Source organism: Sminthopsis crassicaudata, chromosome 3 (genome assembly GCF_048593235.1).
Source record: "Sminthopsis crassicaudata isolate SCR6 chromosome 3, ASM4859323v1, whole genome shotgun sequence".
Lineage (NCBI taxonomy): Eukaryota > Metazoa > Chordata > Mammalia > Dasyuromorphia > Dasyuridae > Sminthopsis > Sminthopsis crassicaudata.
In genome coordinates, this window is record NC_133619.1 from 470,242,466 (window position 1) to 470,259,848 (window position 17,383).

Consider the following 17,383-nt stretch of genomic DNA (forward strand, 5'->3'; position numbering starts at 1 on the left):
GTTTTTAAAGCCACATAGCTGAAACTTAATAAGAAGTAAAAGAAACTAATAGCTATGATATTAATTAGGTGATGGGTTATTATGACATAGATAATTCATAGCAACATAAGAAAATCAAGAAGGGAAAGGTTATTTCAAGATGGGTAGAATCAAGGAATACTCTACCAAAGATATTTCTAAGTGGGAACTCATAGGAAGACTTATTAATTAATTAATTTATTTATTTATTCATTCATTCATTCATTCATTCATTTATTTATTTTCCCCCCTACTGTGCAAAGGAAAGAGATGGAAAATCATTCTGATATATTCGCAACAACATAAAAAGTGCATGGAGGCAAAATTACATCACGAAAAAGTTATTTTGACTGAAGCATATGGAGAAAAATATCAATGTAAATTTGGAAAAGCAGATGATTCAGATAATAGTAAGCAATGGCTATTATGAAAAGCAACAGGCTAAGTAGACAACAGGAAGTCTCTTACATTATCAGGCTTTGGAGGGGGGGGGGTTCTTAAATTTTTGCAGAGTAGAACTGAGATTACCCTTAAATTTAGTAAGATACTTCCCTCCCCCTTCCCCCCCAGGTTGGGATTAAGTGACTTGCCCAGGGTCACACAGCTAGGAAGTGTTAAGTGTCTGAGACCAGATTTGAACTCGGGTCCTCCTGAATTCAGGGCTGGTGCTCTATCCACTGCGCCACCTAGCTGCCCCTAGCAAGATACTTTTAAGAGTAAAAATGATGGAATGGAAAAGAGTAGGAATAAGGAGACCAATTAGAAAGCAGTTATTTAGGTAAGATAGAGGCAAGGAAAAATGAAAAGGAAGGGACAGATGTGAGAATATTGTCAAAGACAACTGAATGAGATCAGACAACTAATTGCTTAAGGAATAAGGAAGAGGAAATTGATAGAGATGACTCTAAAGACCAAAGGCATGTTGACTAAAATGGTATTGGCATGAATAGAAATAGGGAAGTTAGAAGAGTGGACAAAATGTAGATAATTGTTCAAGTTTAAAGTTTGAACAGCACATTCAGTTTGAGACATCCAGCAGACCAATGAAGATGTGAGACTAGCTTCCAAGGAAAGGCTGAATGCAGGGATGATTTGAAAATCACCTACATGCAGGTGATAATTAAAATTACAGTAGTGGAAAAAGGTTACCAAAAGGGAGGGAATATTGTGGGAGAAAAGATAGAATATTAGAACACTTCCCCATTAAAAAAAAAAACAACAAAACAAAAAAACAATAAGACTAAACAGGACTGAATGAGTGATAGTGAAAAAGACAGAAAGAAATTGAAGAAAGAAATAAAGTAGAAGAATCCAAGAGTGGAGAATTATGAAGGAGTTGGTAATTAACAGTGTATAACAAGGCATAAAAACAGAGAATTAAGGCTAAGAATTAGTCATTAGATTTGGGATTTAGGACATGATTTAGTTACCTTATCAGATACTAGTTTCATTCAAATATATTCCAAAAAGAAAATCCAGACTACAAAAGATTGAAAAATCAACAAAGAAGTAAAGGCAATGAGCATATTACCACTTTTTTTTCCCCCTGAGGCAACTGGGGTTAAGTGACTTGCTCAGGTTCACATAGCTAGGAAGTATTAAGTGTCTGTGGCTAGATTTGAACTCAAGTCCTCCTGACTTCAGGACTTTATTCACTGTGCTATCTGGCTGCCCTAGCATATAGTATTCTTTTAAAAGGTAAGAAAGAGAGTTTGAGAAAGCAATGAGATTAGAAGAAAGTAATGAGTTTATTTATCTATTCATTCATTCATTCACTCATTTATTTATTTTAGGGGGAAAAAAGGTCTGATCAGGTTTGTAAACAAGAAGGGACCAGGAAAGAAAGTTATTAGAAAGAGAACTATGGGGCAATAGCCCATAGGAAACAGAAGGTGATAATAAAAACCCATGATATTTATGTAGAGTTGTTAGAAGGAAAAGAGAAGGAAAGGAAAGGGAGTGCAAATGAAGAGTATGGTAAGAATGATACTCATTTAACAAATAATAAAACAAGTTCAAAGAGATTAAAAGATTTGCTTAAGACCATAGCTTTTATAAATCAGAGAATATGGACTAGAACCCAAGATTTTTGATTCCAAATCCTGTAATTTTTCCACTCCATCTTGCTAACGGGAGAGATTTGACAAGAAAGTATGGCATCTCATCCTTTGGACTGAAGGGAAAGAGAAATGAATGGAAGAAGAAAAGCAAAGGTTTAGTACTTTACAAAAGGAAAATTAAGGTAAATATAACCTGATGACCTCATTCTTTTCAATAAATCTTGTGGCTAAGCACTCTAAGGTAGTATTAAAGGATCTAAGAAACAGTTATTGTAGAGTGAGGAAGGTAAGCAGTAGATAGAGATTATCATGATGATGATTATGGTACTTGAAGCTTGAATAGAAGTTTATATAGTTTTTAATCCTCAAAACAATCTTATGAGGTAGATGCTAATATCATGCATCCATTTTATGCAGAAGAAAATGGAAGCTGAGAAAGACTAAGTGGTCTGTCCAAAGTTAATTAAATGTCTGATTCAGTAAAATTCAGGCAGCTAGTATATAGATTGCCACCTAGCTAATAGGAAGAGATAGGAAACACCAGTAAAAGCCCAATGATGTAAGACTATTTTAAGTTTGGATGTTTTTCATGAATTCCTGTAGTGAAATGAGAGCAGGCAGATAATGGGATCTGATCTAAGGTCAAAGTTTAGGTTAAGATCAAGGGTGAGAGTAGCTCCAGATAAAGGTGATGAAGGTTTAGAGGAAATTAGGTGGTACAGTGGATAGCATGCTAAATCTGGAGTCAGGAAACCCCACAATTCAAATTCAACTTCAAATACTTCCCAAATGTGTCACACTAAATAAGTCATTTAACCTATCTGCCTTATAATTCCTCATCTATAAAGTAAGGAAAAGAAGGAAAAAGGAAAAGGGAGGAGGAGGAAAAAAAGAAGACAAAAAAAAAAAAATTTCTAACAATGTATTGATGAATTGATGTAATCTCTGTGTTCCTTCAGGTTTCTATATTCACTTCCTTGTAGGTTAAGTTCTCTAAAGTTTATGTTAAGTTCTCTATAGTTTGTTATATAGCCCATTCAGAATAAGCTAATATCAATGGTTGTGTTTAATATTCCCATAGAGAAGGAAGTGATCATGGAAGTACTGTCTTGTGAAAGCAGGCAGGCAAGGCAGTATAAATGCTGACAACAATCATCCAGTGACAAAATCAGTGTCTCCAACATCAGTTGCATGCCATAAATTACATGCCTGAAGCCTTTAACAAGTTCTTCTTTCCCTAAGGAAGTACACATCTCAAAGGCTTTAGCCACTAACAATAATCAAATTATCCTATGGCCTTGCTTGCTTCATTTAAATTTAGAATTTTCAGAAAGCATGTGCTTGCTCATCATTTCTTTTATATACAATACTATTCCATTGTAATTATATTCTACGATTATTCAGCCATTCCCCAAATGATGGGCATCAAATATGTCTTTAAAATAAAATCCAATTTGTTGACATTCTACAGTTTTGATTACTGTATTTTTTTTCAAATTGTGCAAAAAGTCCTGAAGGAGGCCATAAAATTTTTTTATTTTAAATGCTTTATTTAAGTTTATTATTTAAATAAATATTTATTGAAAGATATTCATGGTTTTAAGTTCATATACAATATTTTTATAAATCTTTGCTAATTTTATATTATGAAAAATGAGCCAAGCTATGTCTGGCCAGGAGAACCAGATCTTGTAAGCTAATCAGACAATGTGATCTGAGAAGAAAGTGAACTATCTATTTTAGCAATACTCAGAAGTTGTCTTTACCTTTAGGGAATATATGATGCATGTGGTAGACTGCTGTTTTATGTTTCTGTATTTGTAAATACAAACATGCTTATGAGTCTTTTGTGTTTTTGTTTTTTTCAGTGTTAGAAAAACAAACCTGATATAAAAGAAAAATGAGCACTTTTTATATAAAGCACCACAATACATCTTTTAAAAGGTGACCACAAATACAAATCAAACCTAAAATGTTTTTGAGATTTCTTATAAGTTATTCCATAGTTGAACGAGTGAACTAGAGAAGCAGTTAAAAGACTGACCCACCTCTTACCTTCTTCTTCAGCATGGGCCCTGAGTCCTTGTCAGTTCAGAACCAGAGTACTTTGTGGGAGGTATGTGCTCTGGGTAAAAAGTTTTATGAATGTATGGATATCATCTGATGGGTTAAAATCATCTGATCTCTCAAATGACTTTAAACTTTCTCAGGACAATGAATATTCTTGTTTCTTTCTATCTTCCACAACATGTAATTTGGTTTACATATAATAGGCGATCAATAATTAAATAGCTGTTGATAATATGGTTTGATTTAGTGACAATATCATGAAAGGCCACTAGATGGTGATGTTAATATATGAATGAAGTCTGCCGAAAAGGGAGTTTCTATGAAATTACATGAGGAGAAAACTGTGATATGTGACTATGATGGAATACAATTCCTTTAGTAAATGATGAGCAGGATGCTCTCAGAAAAACTTGGAAATTCTCCATGAATTCAAACAAAGTGAAATGTACTGTATACAAAGTAATAGCAATGTTGTAGGATAACAGCTATGTTCGACTTTGCTATTCTCAACACTACAATGATCCAAGAATACTGTGAAGGACTTATAAAAACTATCCATATCTAGAGAAAGAATTGAAAACAGATTGAAGCACACTTTTTAAAAAACTTTATTTTTCTTGACCGTTTTTAGTGGAGGGAAAGAGATATATTATTTTCTTTCACAACATGACTATGGAAATGTTTTGCATAACTTCATGTGTGCTTTCTGAATGAGTGGGGGGAATGGAAAGATAGGAAGAAAATCTGGAAATCAAAGTTTGAAAAACAAACATAAAAATTATTTTACAGGTAATTGGGGACAATAAAAATGTTAAATAAAGAAAAAAGGGAGGATGAAAGAGGGAAAAAAAAATAAAGTATAAGTGTGCAACAGAAAACAAACAAACAAAAAAAAATAACCTACCAAGGAAGCAAAGAAAAGATGGACACTCATGAATATAATTTCTTCTATAACTATATATAGTTTCTTAAAATAGAAATTTATTGTTATATATTTTGAATCCTTCCACGTGTTCTGCTGCAAAATGAAAATGTTTTTTATTTTCCTTTTCTTTTTTCTATTCTGAAATTTTTCTTATCTTTCAATAAATAAATACATACATAAAAGGGGGGAAAAACTAAAGAAAAAAACTTCTCTCTTAATTTCATTCTTTGGAAAGGAACTATTTTCATTATCTTTTGCCCATATTATCACAAGAAACTCATAAGTAGATGCCTCCTTCAAATCTCTTCCCTTTTCAATCTATCACCCACATTACAGGTAAAATATTCTTCTGATAGAACAAGGGTATGACTTTGATAGTCCAGAATCTTCAGTAACTCCCTACTCTGTTAATTCCCAATTCAATAAACTTTAGTGACCACCTATCACCTCTAAAACGAAATATAAATTATCTGGTTCAGTTTTTGTCCCTTCTTATCTTCTGGGTTTCCTGGCTTTTGTCAATACTCAGCACAAATTGTATCTTTTTAAAGGAGCCTTTCCTGATCCATCCTCTTGCACCTTTATTGTTAGTGATATACTTCTGAAATTACTTGTATCCTGTATGCACATAGTAGTTTGCATGTTATCCAAAAGAACTTGAGTTCCTGGATCTGTGATCCTGTATGACTCACTGTCTTCCTATATATCTGCCTACTTTATTTTGAATCACTTCGTAAAAGGTTTACTATACTTCCCTGTAGTCATCATATTCATTGTTTTTTTTATAATGCAATAATATACTACATTCATGTACTTCTACTTGTGTTAGTCATCCCTAATCAAATGACATCTACTTTGTTCCCAATACTTTGCTACTACAAAAAAGGGTTATGAGGCTTATTTCATTTTTTTCCTAATTCATGTAAAAATAATTTTAAACATGTTTTGACAATTTTGAGTTCAAACTTCTTCCTTCTTTCCACTAGTCCATTATTGATTAGACAAACAATATTTTATAGTTTATATATGTGCATTCATGCAAACATATTTCCATATTGTTGCAAAAGAAAACTCACAAGGCAAAAAAAAGAAAAAAGAAAAAGGCTAAGAAAAAAACTGCTTCTATCTGCAATAGACCTCCATTAGTTCTTTGGTGATGGACAGAATTTTTTATCATTAAGTCTTTTGAAATAGTTTTAGATCATTATATTAGCTGAAAATAGCTAAGTCATTCACAGTTGGTAGTTCTATAATACTGATTTTGCTATGTAAAACATTCTGGCTTGACTCATTTCACTTTGAATCAGTTCATGTAAATCTTTCTGAGTTTTTTGGAGAATATCCTGCTCATCATTTTTTATGCTATAATAATAGTATTCTATCACTATCATACAACACAACTTGTTCAGTCATTCCCCAATTAATGGACATGGAACAGCTAGATGGTTCAGTGAATAGAGCACCAGCCCTGGTATCAGGATGACCAAATTAATCCTCTAAATTTTCAGTTCTTTATTAGCATAAATTGAAGCTGCTATAATATTTTTGTACATATAGGTCCTCTTCATTTTTTTTATCTTTTAAATGTCTTCAAGTACAGACCTAGTGGTATTACTGGGTCAAAGGGTATATACTTTTATGGCCCTTTGGGTATAGTTCCAAATTGCTCTCCATTTTGATCCTAAACTCACTCCATCAACAACACACTACTATTCCAATTTTTCCACATTAATTCTCATGTTTGTCCTTTTCCTGTTCTGTCATATTAGCCAATCTTCTAGGTGGAAATAGTACCTAAGAGTTGTTTTAATTTGCATTTTGCTAAAGTACTTTTATCACTTCATCTGAAAACTGCCAATTTATATCTTTTGACCATTTATCATTTGAAGAATGACTCTGATTGTTAAAACTTTGACTAGATTCTCTACATATTTGAGAAATAACTGCTTTAGTGGACAAACTTGTTATAAACATTTTTTATGCCTATAGTTACTGTGTAGTTCCCTACATATTATTCTCTCTATATATCTCCTTCTTTCCTTCACTCCTCTGTTCAGACTGTCTATCCTTAGATGTGTTTTCCTTTTGATTATTGCCTCCCCCAAACTGTAGTCCCATCCATTAGCCTCCTCCTTTTATTTACTAACTCTTCTACTTTCCTATATGGTAAGATATATTTTTATATCCACTTGAATATGTATGCTATTCCTTTTGAAGCCAACTCCAATTTGGAGCTAAGGTTCAGGCACTTCCTCACCTACTGCTTCTATCTTCCCCTCCATTGTAAAAACACTTTTGTGCCTCTTTGTAATAATTTACCCAACTCTACCTCTGCTTTTTCCCTTTCCCTAAGGGCATCCTTCTTTTCTCCGAATTAATATTTTTAAAAAATATTATCCAATCATAATTAACTTATACCTGTACCCTCTATGTATGTTCCTAAATGTCTTGATATTGAGAAAGTTCTTAGGAGTTACAAATATCATTGTATCATATTGAAATATAAAAAGTTTAACCTTATTGTATAATTTCTCTTTTCTGATTACTTTTATGTGCTTCTCTTGAATCTAGTATTTGAAAATTTTTTTCATCAAGAATGTTTGAAAGTGCTCCATTTCATTATTCATACAATTTTTCACTGTAAAAATTATACTCAATTTTGCTGGGTAGGTGGTGATTCTTAATTGCAATGCTAAGTCCTATGTTTACCAGAATAGGTAGGATTTCCAAGAAATCCAATCCTTTTCCCTTGTACTATCCTAACTGTGGCTGAATGATATTTGAATTGTTTCTTTCTATTTGCAATATCTCCTCCTTGCCTAGGAGCTCTGGAATTTGGCAACAATATTTCCAGGAATACTCATATTGAGATATGTTTCAAAAGGTGACTGGGAGGCAGCTAGGTGGTGCAGTGGATAGAGCACCAGCCCTAAATTCAGGAGGACCCGAGTTCAAATCTGGTCTCAGACACTTAACACTTCCTAGCTGTGTGGCCCTGGGCAAGTCATTTAATCCCAATTGCCTCAGCCCAAAAAAAAAAAAAAGAAAAAGAGAAAGGTGACTGGAAGATTCTTTCAATTTTCCTTGATAATATCTTTAAGTATAATATCTAATCTTTTTTTTAACCACGCTTCTCACATTTCTCTAATAACTATCTCTCCTACAGCTTTTCCTGTCACTTGTTTTTCCAATTAGATAGTTCACATTTTCTTTTTTTTTTTTTCCATTCTTTTTATTTTGTTTTTTTTACCATTTCTTAATGTCTTATGGAATCATTAGCTTCTATTTGCCCAATTCTAACTTTTAATAAATTATTATTTTCAGTGGGCTTTTTGTACCTCCTTTTCCACTTGGCCAAACTTTCTTTTCTTTTCTTTCTTTTTTTTTTTTTTTTTGCTGAGGCAATTGGGGTTAAGTAAATTGCTCAGGGTCACACAGCTAGGAAGTGTTAAGTGTCTGAGGCCACATTTGAACTCAAGTCCGCCTGACTTCAAGGCTGATACTCTATACACTACACCATCTAGTGTAGTACCATCTAGGTGCCCCTCAATCTTACTTTCTAAAGAGTTCTCCCCAGTGAATTTTTGTACCTCTTTTTCTATGTGTCCAGTTCTCTTCAGTGGACTTTTGTGACATTTTTGCCACTTGTCCTAGTCTAGATTTTAAGGTGTATTGTCTTCTCTCTCTCTCTTTTTTTTTGTGCCTCCTTTACTAAGTTGTTCATTTTTTCATGATTCCCTTCCATCACTTTCATCTTCTCTATTCTTCCTGCAAAGATCAGAAAAAGCTCCTCCTGTGAAAACAAAGGGCCCCATGCTCAAAGTCAATATTCAGAGATGCACAAAGGAAGCTTGGGACTATGCCCCTTTTATCCCAAGAACAGAACCCAACCATAAAAGTACAAAAAAAGAGAGGAAATACCAAAAGAAAAGAAAAGGAAATGAGCAAGAAACAGCAAAGAACCTAGACCATAGAAAGCTACTATGGTAACAGGGAAAACCAAAATACCAACTCAGATGAAGACAAACTATCCACAGAAGAAATCTCAAGGAGTGATATGAATTGGTCTTAAGCCTAAAGAGGCTTCTTAGAAGTGCTCATAAAAGACTTTAAAAGGAAAATAAAAACAATAAAAGAAAAAAAAAATGAGAACACAAATGAGAAGTATGCAAGAGAGAATCAAGAGCTTAGAAAAGGAAGGTAATTTCCTAAAAAATACAATTGGCCAAATGCAGAAAAAAATGAAGTAAAGAAAACAACTTCAAAAGTAGGATTAACTAAATGAGAAAAGAGATACAAAAGCTAACTGAAGAAAAGTACGAATTAAAAACTAGAACAGGGAATGGAACCAGCCATTCTGGAGAGCAATATGGAACTATGTTCAAAAAGCCTTTGATTCAGCACTGTTTCTATTGGGCCTATATCCCAAAGAAATCTTAAAAGGAAGAAAAGAGACCCATAAGTGCAAAACTGCTTGTGGCAGCCCTTTTTATAGTAGCAAGAAACTGTAAACTGAGTGGATGACCATCAGTTGGAGAATGGCTGATTAAGTTATGGTATGTGAAAGTTATGGGATATTATTGTTTTATAAGAAACGATCATGAGGATGATTTTAGAGAGACCTGGAGAGACTTACATGAACTGAAGCTAAGTGAAATAAACAGAACCAGGAGACCACTGCACACAGCAACATCAATATTATACAACAATCAATTTTGATGAATATGAATTTTTTTCCCAACAATGAGATGACTTATGCCAGTTCCAATGATCTTGTGACAAAGAGAGCTATCTACACCCAGAGAGAGGACTGTAGAAATTGGATCACAACACGACATTCTTACTTTTTTGGTGCTGTTCGCTTACATATTATTTTCTTATTCATTTACTTTCTTTTTTGATCTAATTTTTCTTGTGCAGCAAGAGAATTGTATAAATATGTTTACACATATTGAATTTAACATATATTTTAACGTGTATAACATATATTGCATTGCTTGCCAAATAGGAGAGGAGTTGGGGTGAAGAAAGGGAAAATCTGAAACAAGGCTATGCAAGGGTCAATGTTGAAAAATTACCTGCACATTTGTGTTGAAAATATAAAGCTTTAAAAATTAAAAAAGAAAAAAAACCTAGACTAGGGCAAATGGAAGCTAATGACTCTAGGAGACATGAAGAATCAGTCAAATTAAAAAGAATGTAAAAATGCAAGAAAATGTGAAACATCTCATTAGAAAAACAGCCAACCTGGAAAATAAATCCAGAAGAGACAATTTAAACATTATTGTTATTGCTCTCCATGAGACCAAAGATAACATTCTTCAAGAGAACATCAAGGAAAATTGTCTGATATTCTAGAAATAGAGGGAAATACTCATTGAAAAAATTCCATCGATGACCTTTGGACAGAAATCCCACAAGGAGAGAACCCCAAGGAACATTGTTGTGAAACTCCAGAACAACAATCTCAAAGAAAAAAAAAAAAATACTGCAATCTGTCAGACAAAAATAATTCAAATATCAAGGAGCATAATTCAAGATTATCCAGGAACTGATTGGATGGCCTGGAACACCATACTCCAGAAAGCAAACAATCTAGGGTGACAACCAAGAATTAACTATCCAGTGAGACTCAGCATCATCTTTTAGGGGAGGTGATGGATCTTCAATGGAGTAGGAGATATCTACTGAAAAAAATCAGAACTAAACAGAAATTTAATCTACAAACACAAGACTCAAGAGAAGCACAGAAAAATAAAGAGAGAAAATATATATTATTTAAAGGTTAAACTGCTTATATCCCTAAATGGGAAAACAATATCTGTAACTCTTAAGAATTGTATCTGTTATTGGGGCAGACATCACATGGACTGAGGGTATAGTTGTAAATGGATTCTGACGTGATGACATCAAAGAAAAAAGACATCTAGGGTGGAAAAGGAGGAAAGGGAAGGTATAATGGAACAATTAATTCATATGAAGAGATATAAAAGACCTATTACAATGGAGAAAAAGAAAGGAAAGGGATGAGCATTGCCTGAAGTTTAATCTCATCAGTTTTGGTTCTAAGAGGGAATAACTTTACCACTTAATTAGCATAGAAATTTATCTAACCCTATAAAGAAGTAGGAGGAGAAAGAGGAAAGGAAAGGGAGAGGTAGGATAGAAGGGAAGGTAGAAACTCAAGGGAAAAGGTAAGAAATGGGGGAAAGGATTGACATACAATAAAGTAATGTGGGATAGACAAAAAAAAAATACTACAAAGAGAAGGGGAAAAGGTGTTAAAAAATAAAGTTATGGGTGGGTGGGTTAAAAAAAAACACTAAGAACAAGGTAAAAAGGGAGAAAAATGGACATACAAGGGAGAAAATAGGAGAGAAATACAGAACTGGTAATCATAACTGTGAATGTGAACAGGATGAACTCTCCCATAAAATGGAAGGGAATAACAGAGTGGATTGAAAAACAGAATCCTACAATATGCTGTTTACAAGAAACACATTTGACAGGAGAGACACATAAAGAGTAAAGATAAAAGACTGAAACAGAATTTATTATGCTTAAGCTGAAGTAAAAAACAAACAGGGGTAGCAATTCTGACCTCAGATGAAACAAAGGTAACAATAGATCTAATTAAAAGTGATATGGAAGAAAAGGGTACCATAAACAACAAAGTAGACCAATATTAATTGTATATGCACCAGTAGTAAAGCATACAAAGTCCTAGAGAAGAATCTAAGTCAGTTATAGGAAGAAATACACAACAAAACTATTATTAGTGGGGACCTCAACCTTCTCCTCTCAAAATCACACAAATCTAATCACAAAAAACCAAAAACAAAAAACAAACTCAAAAGGTTAATAGGATCCTAGAATAATACCTATTAAAAAATGGACCATTTTCAGCATAAAAACTTCACAATAACATGCAGAACAGCAGAAATAGCAAATTCTTCCTTTTCAGATCGCAGGGCAATTAAAAATATATTCAATAAAGAGCCAAGGAAAGATAGACTAAAAATGAATTAGAAATTAAATAATCTAATTCTAAAAAAAATGAATGGGTCAAACAACAACTTCTACTCTAAACTAACTAAATCATACAAATCATTTGACTCATAAACCAAGATCAGTTATATCCCCTGCAAAGAATCAAAAAAAGGAAGGGATGCATGACAAAAAATGCACCCCCCCCCAAAAAAAGTACAACATTCTTATGACAGTAATGATATTACAGTAGCAACTGTAATACAAATCAAGAGAGCATTAATAAAACATTAAAAAATTTCAGAAGGTTACACTAACAAATAGGATAATTTTGTTACTAATCAGGTTAAACTTTATTCTGTACTTAAAAAAAAATATGGTTTCACAAATAAGGTTTTTTGGTGTTTCTTTTTATGTTGAATTGTTTTTACTCAATGATTTTAAGCTCATAATAAATAGAAAGTTTTAAAATAAATTTATGGGAGATATAAGATTAAGAAACAAAAATTGTATAAGTAGGAGAAGGGGAAGTATGGCTAGAAAATAGGTAAAGTGTGAATTAACAGGTTAATATAATTATGGCCTATGTTGATATCAACCTATTATCCAGAAAAAAAATTAAATCCTGCTGTACTCTGTCATGCTAGGATTATATTTTTCAAGCAGTACTTGATACCACATTATATGAATAGTAATAAAAGAGAAGGAACACTGAGATGTGCATTAGGATGATGAAAGGTATGAACTAGATTTCACAGAAGAAAAGTTTATTTGACAAGGAGAAAGATAAAGGATTGATTAGTGTTTTTATGAATATATTTAACTTGTCATCAGAGGGAAAACTGTAAAGAAAGCATATTTCAGCTCTATTCAAGCAGAGACGAAGAAATCAAGTTATCCAAAAGTAGAGTGGATTTCGAGCAGAAACTAGATAATGACAAATGGGAATGTGATAGATTTTTATTTGGGTCAGGTTGTCATAAATGTGATCTCATGATCCTTCAAAATATGAAAGAGTATATTTTTCCTTATTTTTAATAATTATTTTGCTCATTTTCACTCATAAACCCTAAATTAAGAAATGAGATTGGAATTGATGTTTTTCTATGCCTTGAGACTACTACTCCATATTGCTTTTTAGGTAGCTATTTTTGTTGCTTGTTGTTTCAGCCATTTTATAGTCATGTTTGACTTCAAACTCTATTTGGGTTTTCTGGGCAAAGATGCTAGAGAAGTTTACCTTTTCCTTTTCCAGTTCATTTTATAGAAAACAGGGTTATGTGACTTTTCCAAAGTCACACAGCTAGAAAATATATGAACCCTGTTTAAACTCTCGAAGATGATACAATGAGTTTTCTTGACATTATTAGACTTGGCACTCTACCCACTGTGCCCTTTAGTTGCTCTTTCAAGTAGCTACTGCTAATTTTAAATTTAAATTTTAAAGTGAATTTTATTGAACATAAATATAAAACCTTTAGAATCTCATAGGAATCTTTTAACTTCAAAAGTTACTTTTTTTCCTTTTATTTAGTTGAAAAATTATCTCCTTCCAAATACAGAAAAAATTAAAATCATATCGATAGCTTGAGTAACTACAATGTTTTAAGTTCAATAATTACAATCTATGAATTTCCCTTTTGTTTCTTCTATTCACCTTTTGTGAGTGTTTTTCTCAGTATCTTTTTCTGACTTCTTGGATTTACAAATACAACAAAAAAAATTCAATTAAAAATTTAAGGGTTTGGGATTTGATACTGTTTTAATAAAAGATTACATATTTTAATTATGTCACAATTAAAACTCATTTAAAAATCCTAAAATGAAACCTTTAAACTACATACATGCATTTAGAAAGAAAAAAAAAAAATCATGTAAAATTTTAAGCCAAAATCTGCTTTAAAAAATTACACTTTTTCAACTGAATATATGATCTATACAAAATATGACAGCAGAATAATATTTTATGTTTATATTAAATAGACAAAATGTGTTCTCATCACTAAAATAACAAGCCAGTCTTGACAATTACACTTTTTGTGCTGATGGAAAACTAAGACTACTTTTGAATTTCCAAAAGAAACTGGTAAGTCTAACTTGACGTGATTGAGTAAAGCATTCATAGACAAATAACAGTCCTTGCTGCATCCTAGTAGTAGCTAGCAATTTATCTTTTCTAAGGAGCCACATGTTGCACTAACTAATGCACTGAACCAGTAAAATGACCTTATATATGTAAATGTGTAACTCTGGCGGATTGTTTTGTGAATATTCCAAGAATGTATGCAAATGTTTAGGAAAGCAAAATTATTTGTTAACAAATGAAAATAAATATTTTAGGTTATTACATACAAAAGTCAATACTATAATTATTTAAACATTCACATGCCAGCATTTTTCTTTCATTGAAAATGAAAACTGTGATTATTTTTGTTTGTGAAATTTCTTCAAAATATCTTCAACTAAAAATTATTAGCAAAAATTAAAAATACTGAAGGAACTAAGATAAAACAAATCATCTTACATGTGAAATTAGTTGGTTGTTACAGTTTTACATAAATACAAAAATTATTAGCAATAATGTATTCATTATGTAATATGTATTTTAATTTACTTTACACATAAATATAGAAACATAATTCTTAATGCTATTGAAAAGACCATAATGAACATAAATAGAAGCCATAATCTCTTGAGACACAGATATTATATGTCAAGAGACTAACAGATCTTCATGGAACCTCAGGCATATTTTTAAAAAAAAATATTACTCATGATCATTTTTGAACTATAATTTGTTAAATAAGAATACTGAAATGGGTCAGGAGATATCAATATTACCTTTGTAAAATGAGTGGGCAAAGCTCTGCTCAGGAATTAACTTGGCAAGGAATCCATGGTTCAAACTTGGATGAGGGATAGATGGTATGACCACAACTGTGAAGAAAATCATGAATCAAATGTGAGCCAGCTTGTAACAGCCTGTGGCCTGGTCTCTTATGGATCCATGACGAAAATCCTATCTCATTATAACATGCAAATATGACACTATCAACAAAGAATGCCTCTCTGAAGGAAAAAAAAAACAGGTTATGTACTAAGAGATAGGAAACAACATCAAAAAGTATACTTTTATAAACACAGAATAGAAAAGACAAATATACAAGCATATTAGAATAGAGCAGATTCATTATAATGAGACTTTCCCATTCCAGCATCATGAATACATTGAACATGAAATGAAATGGCTATTTAAAAAAAAAAAGAAAAACAAACTAACATTCTTTAATTGAAAGACATCAGGATTTTATGCCATGTTGATGATGATAAAAATTAAAGATGAAATATCAACATGCCATTATAGATAAAGCAGTAATGTTAATAATTCAGAAAAACAAAAACAAAAATCCAACACCACTCCAAAAGAAATGATAGTTCATGAAGAACACCATGCAGAGATTTGACCACTGATTTCTACTCACTTTTAAAAGTCCATTTATTTGTTATATAGCTTTTTTTTTTTTTTTAAAGAAAACATAAATCACAAACCAATCCAAGAAGGAATGGCCACTGAATTAGGAAACTAACACTAGAAATTGTATTAATCTAAAACTCCCGAGGAACAATGCAGCTGAAAGACAGCACCACTGAGGGCTGGGATACCAACTGTCAGAAAACATTACAACAACTTTGAAAGTTTCTATCATTTGTTTATAGCAACCAAAGAGAAGAAAATAAGGCCAATAAAGGCAACACATAATTTAATATTTTATTTTAATGGATCTTTCTATTATGCAAATAGAAAACTAGAAAAAATGTAAAAAGACTCAGGAAAAGGAACAATGTTTTCAGTATTAGTTTTTTAAAAATTTTTTCATTGTTGGCCAAATCAACTTAAGAACATGTGTTTCTATAATAATGAATTCAGATTGAATATTTGGATATTGATACAGCAAGCAAATAATGTCCCCTTATCCCCCCAAAAATGTAGTTGTTCTGATAAGATTTACATCTTGGCTTATTCTAGATTCTGCCTTAACTCAACAAGAGATTCTCCTTCTTATATGTAAATTTTTTATAAAAACACTTAAAATGTAGGAAAATAATATATAGATTGACAAATAGTAATAAAAAAATTTTATTAATATATAACAAATACAATATTTATATAAAAGCAATGATGAGAAAAGAGTAAATTTCATGTAATTAGTCGCCATGTTCTTTCTTCAGCTTTATGCATATCTATCCAAAAAAAATTCAAAGCAGCTAGAAACATCAATTTTATACATTTTTAATATCTAAAAGGTTAAATGAAATATAATAAAAAAATCAAGTAAGAAGAAAAAGTACCTGTGCTTGTTGGCGAATTTATTTCTTGCCTCATGTTTCTACCTGCCTGGCTTCCAGATCGTGCAGTCTCCCGTTGGGGTTCTAGTATGTCACGATATTTGGAGACCATCAGAACAGAAATGAAGTAAACAACAGCCAAAGCTAAAAATTGAGCCTGTTTGCTATCATCCTATGTGAAAGGAAAAGAGAGATATCAATAAAAGTTTACATATTCCTAGGATGTTTCCAGATAAGGAAAATTTATGAAAAAAGCAAATAACAATACACAATATGCTTTGGTGTGATTTATCACTTTAGCATGAAAATATAAAGAGCTTTTTTACCTAAATATGTTCTCTTCAAATAAATATAGCAAGGAATTAAATGTTCTTTCTCCTGTGCCATCTTCTCATTCATGTTTTTTCATACTATATCCACTACTCTCAACTATATTACTTTAGACTTAACTATCCTTCTTTAAGGATTTCCTTTCATGCTTTTCATGATATTTGTGTGGATTAGAGATCATTTGGTCCAATTGTCTCACTTTACAGACGAAAAAACAGAAGAGCTGAAAGTTTAATTAACTTGTCCAAGGTTGGACAATTAATAAGTTGCAACGTGCTGTTGTCTCTAGAAGCTACTGATCACTCTCTGGGAGGAGATCTGCTGTGTCAACTCAAATCTCTTGGACAGATTCTTCTTCCTGTAGAGAGCCGACTTCCCTTCCTGCAGAGAGCAGCCTCAAGTCTTGTCCAGACAAAACTCTCTTTCCCTTCAGAGCTGCCCTCTTTTATCCTCCCAGAGAATGGGTGTGAGAAATGCAAGGGCTTCTGGGAAGAATTACTTCAACCAATGAACTTGCTCCTCCTAAGCATGCAAGCTCCTCCCCAGGAATTCACAAGCAAAACTCTCAGTAAAGGGGGAACTAGAGAATTGTTAAGTACTGACTTAGCACTTAGTAAGAACCTAACAGTAAGTGACTCAGAAGAAA

At 32.4% G+C, this 17,383-nt stretch overlaps 1 protein-coding gene across 1 annotated transcript in view; it reads right to left on the reverse strand.

Annotated features, from left to right (window-relative positions):
* NBEA (neurobeachin) overlaps positions 1-17,383 on the reverse strand; it is a 699,286-nt gene that overhangs the window by 461,140 nt on the left and 220,763 nt on the right. Inside the window, 2 exon segments of the mRNA XM_074303499.1 lie at positions 14,902-14,997; positions 16,411-16,579. Of these exon segments, the coding sequence (XP_074159600.1) occupies positions 14,902-14,997; positions 16,411-16,579 (265 nt within the window).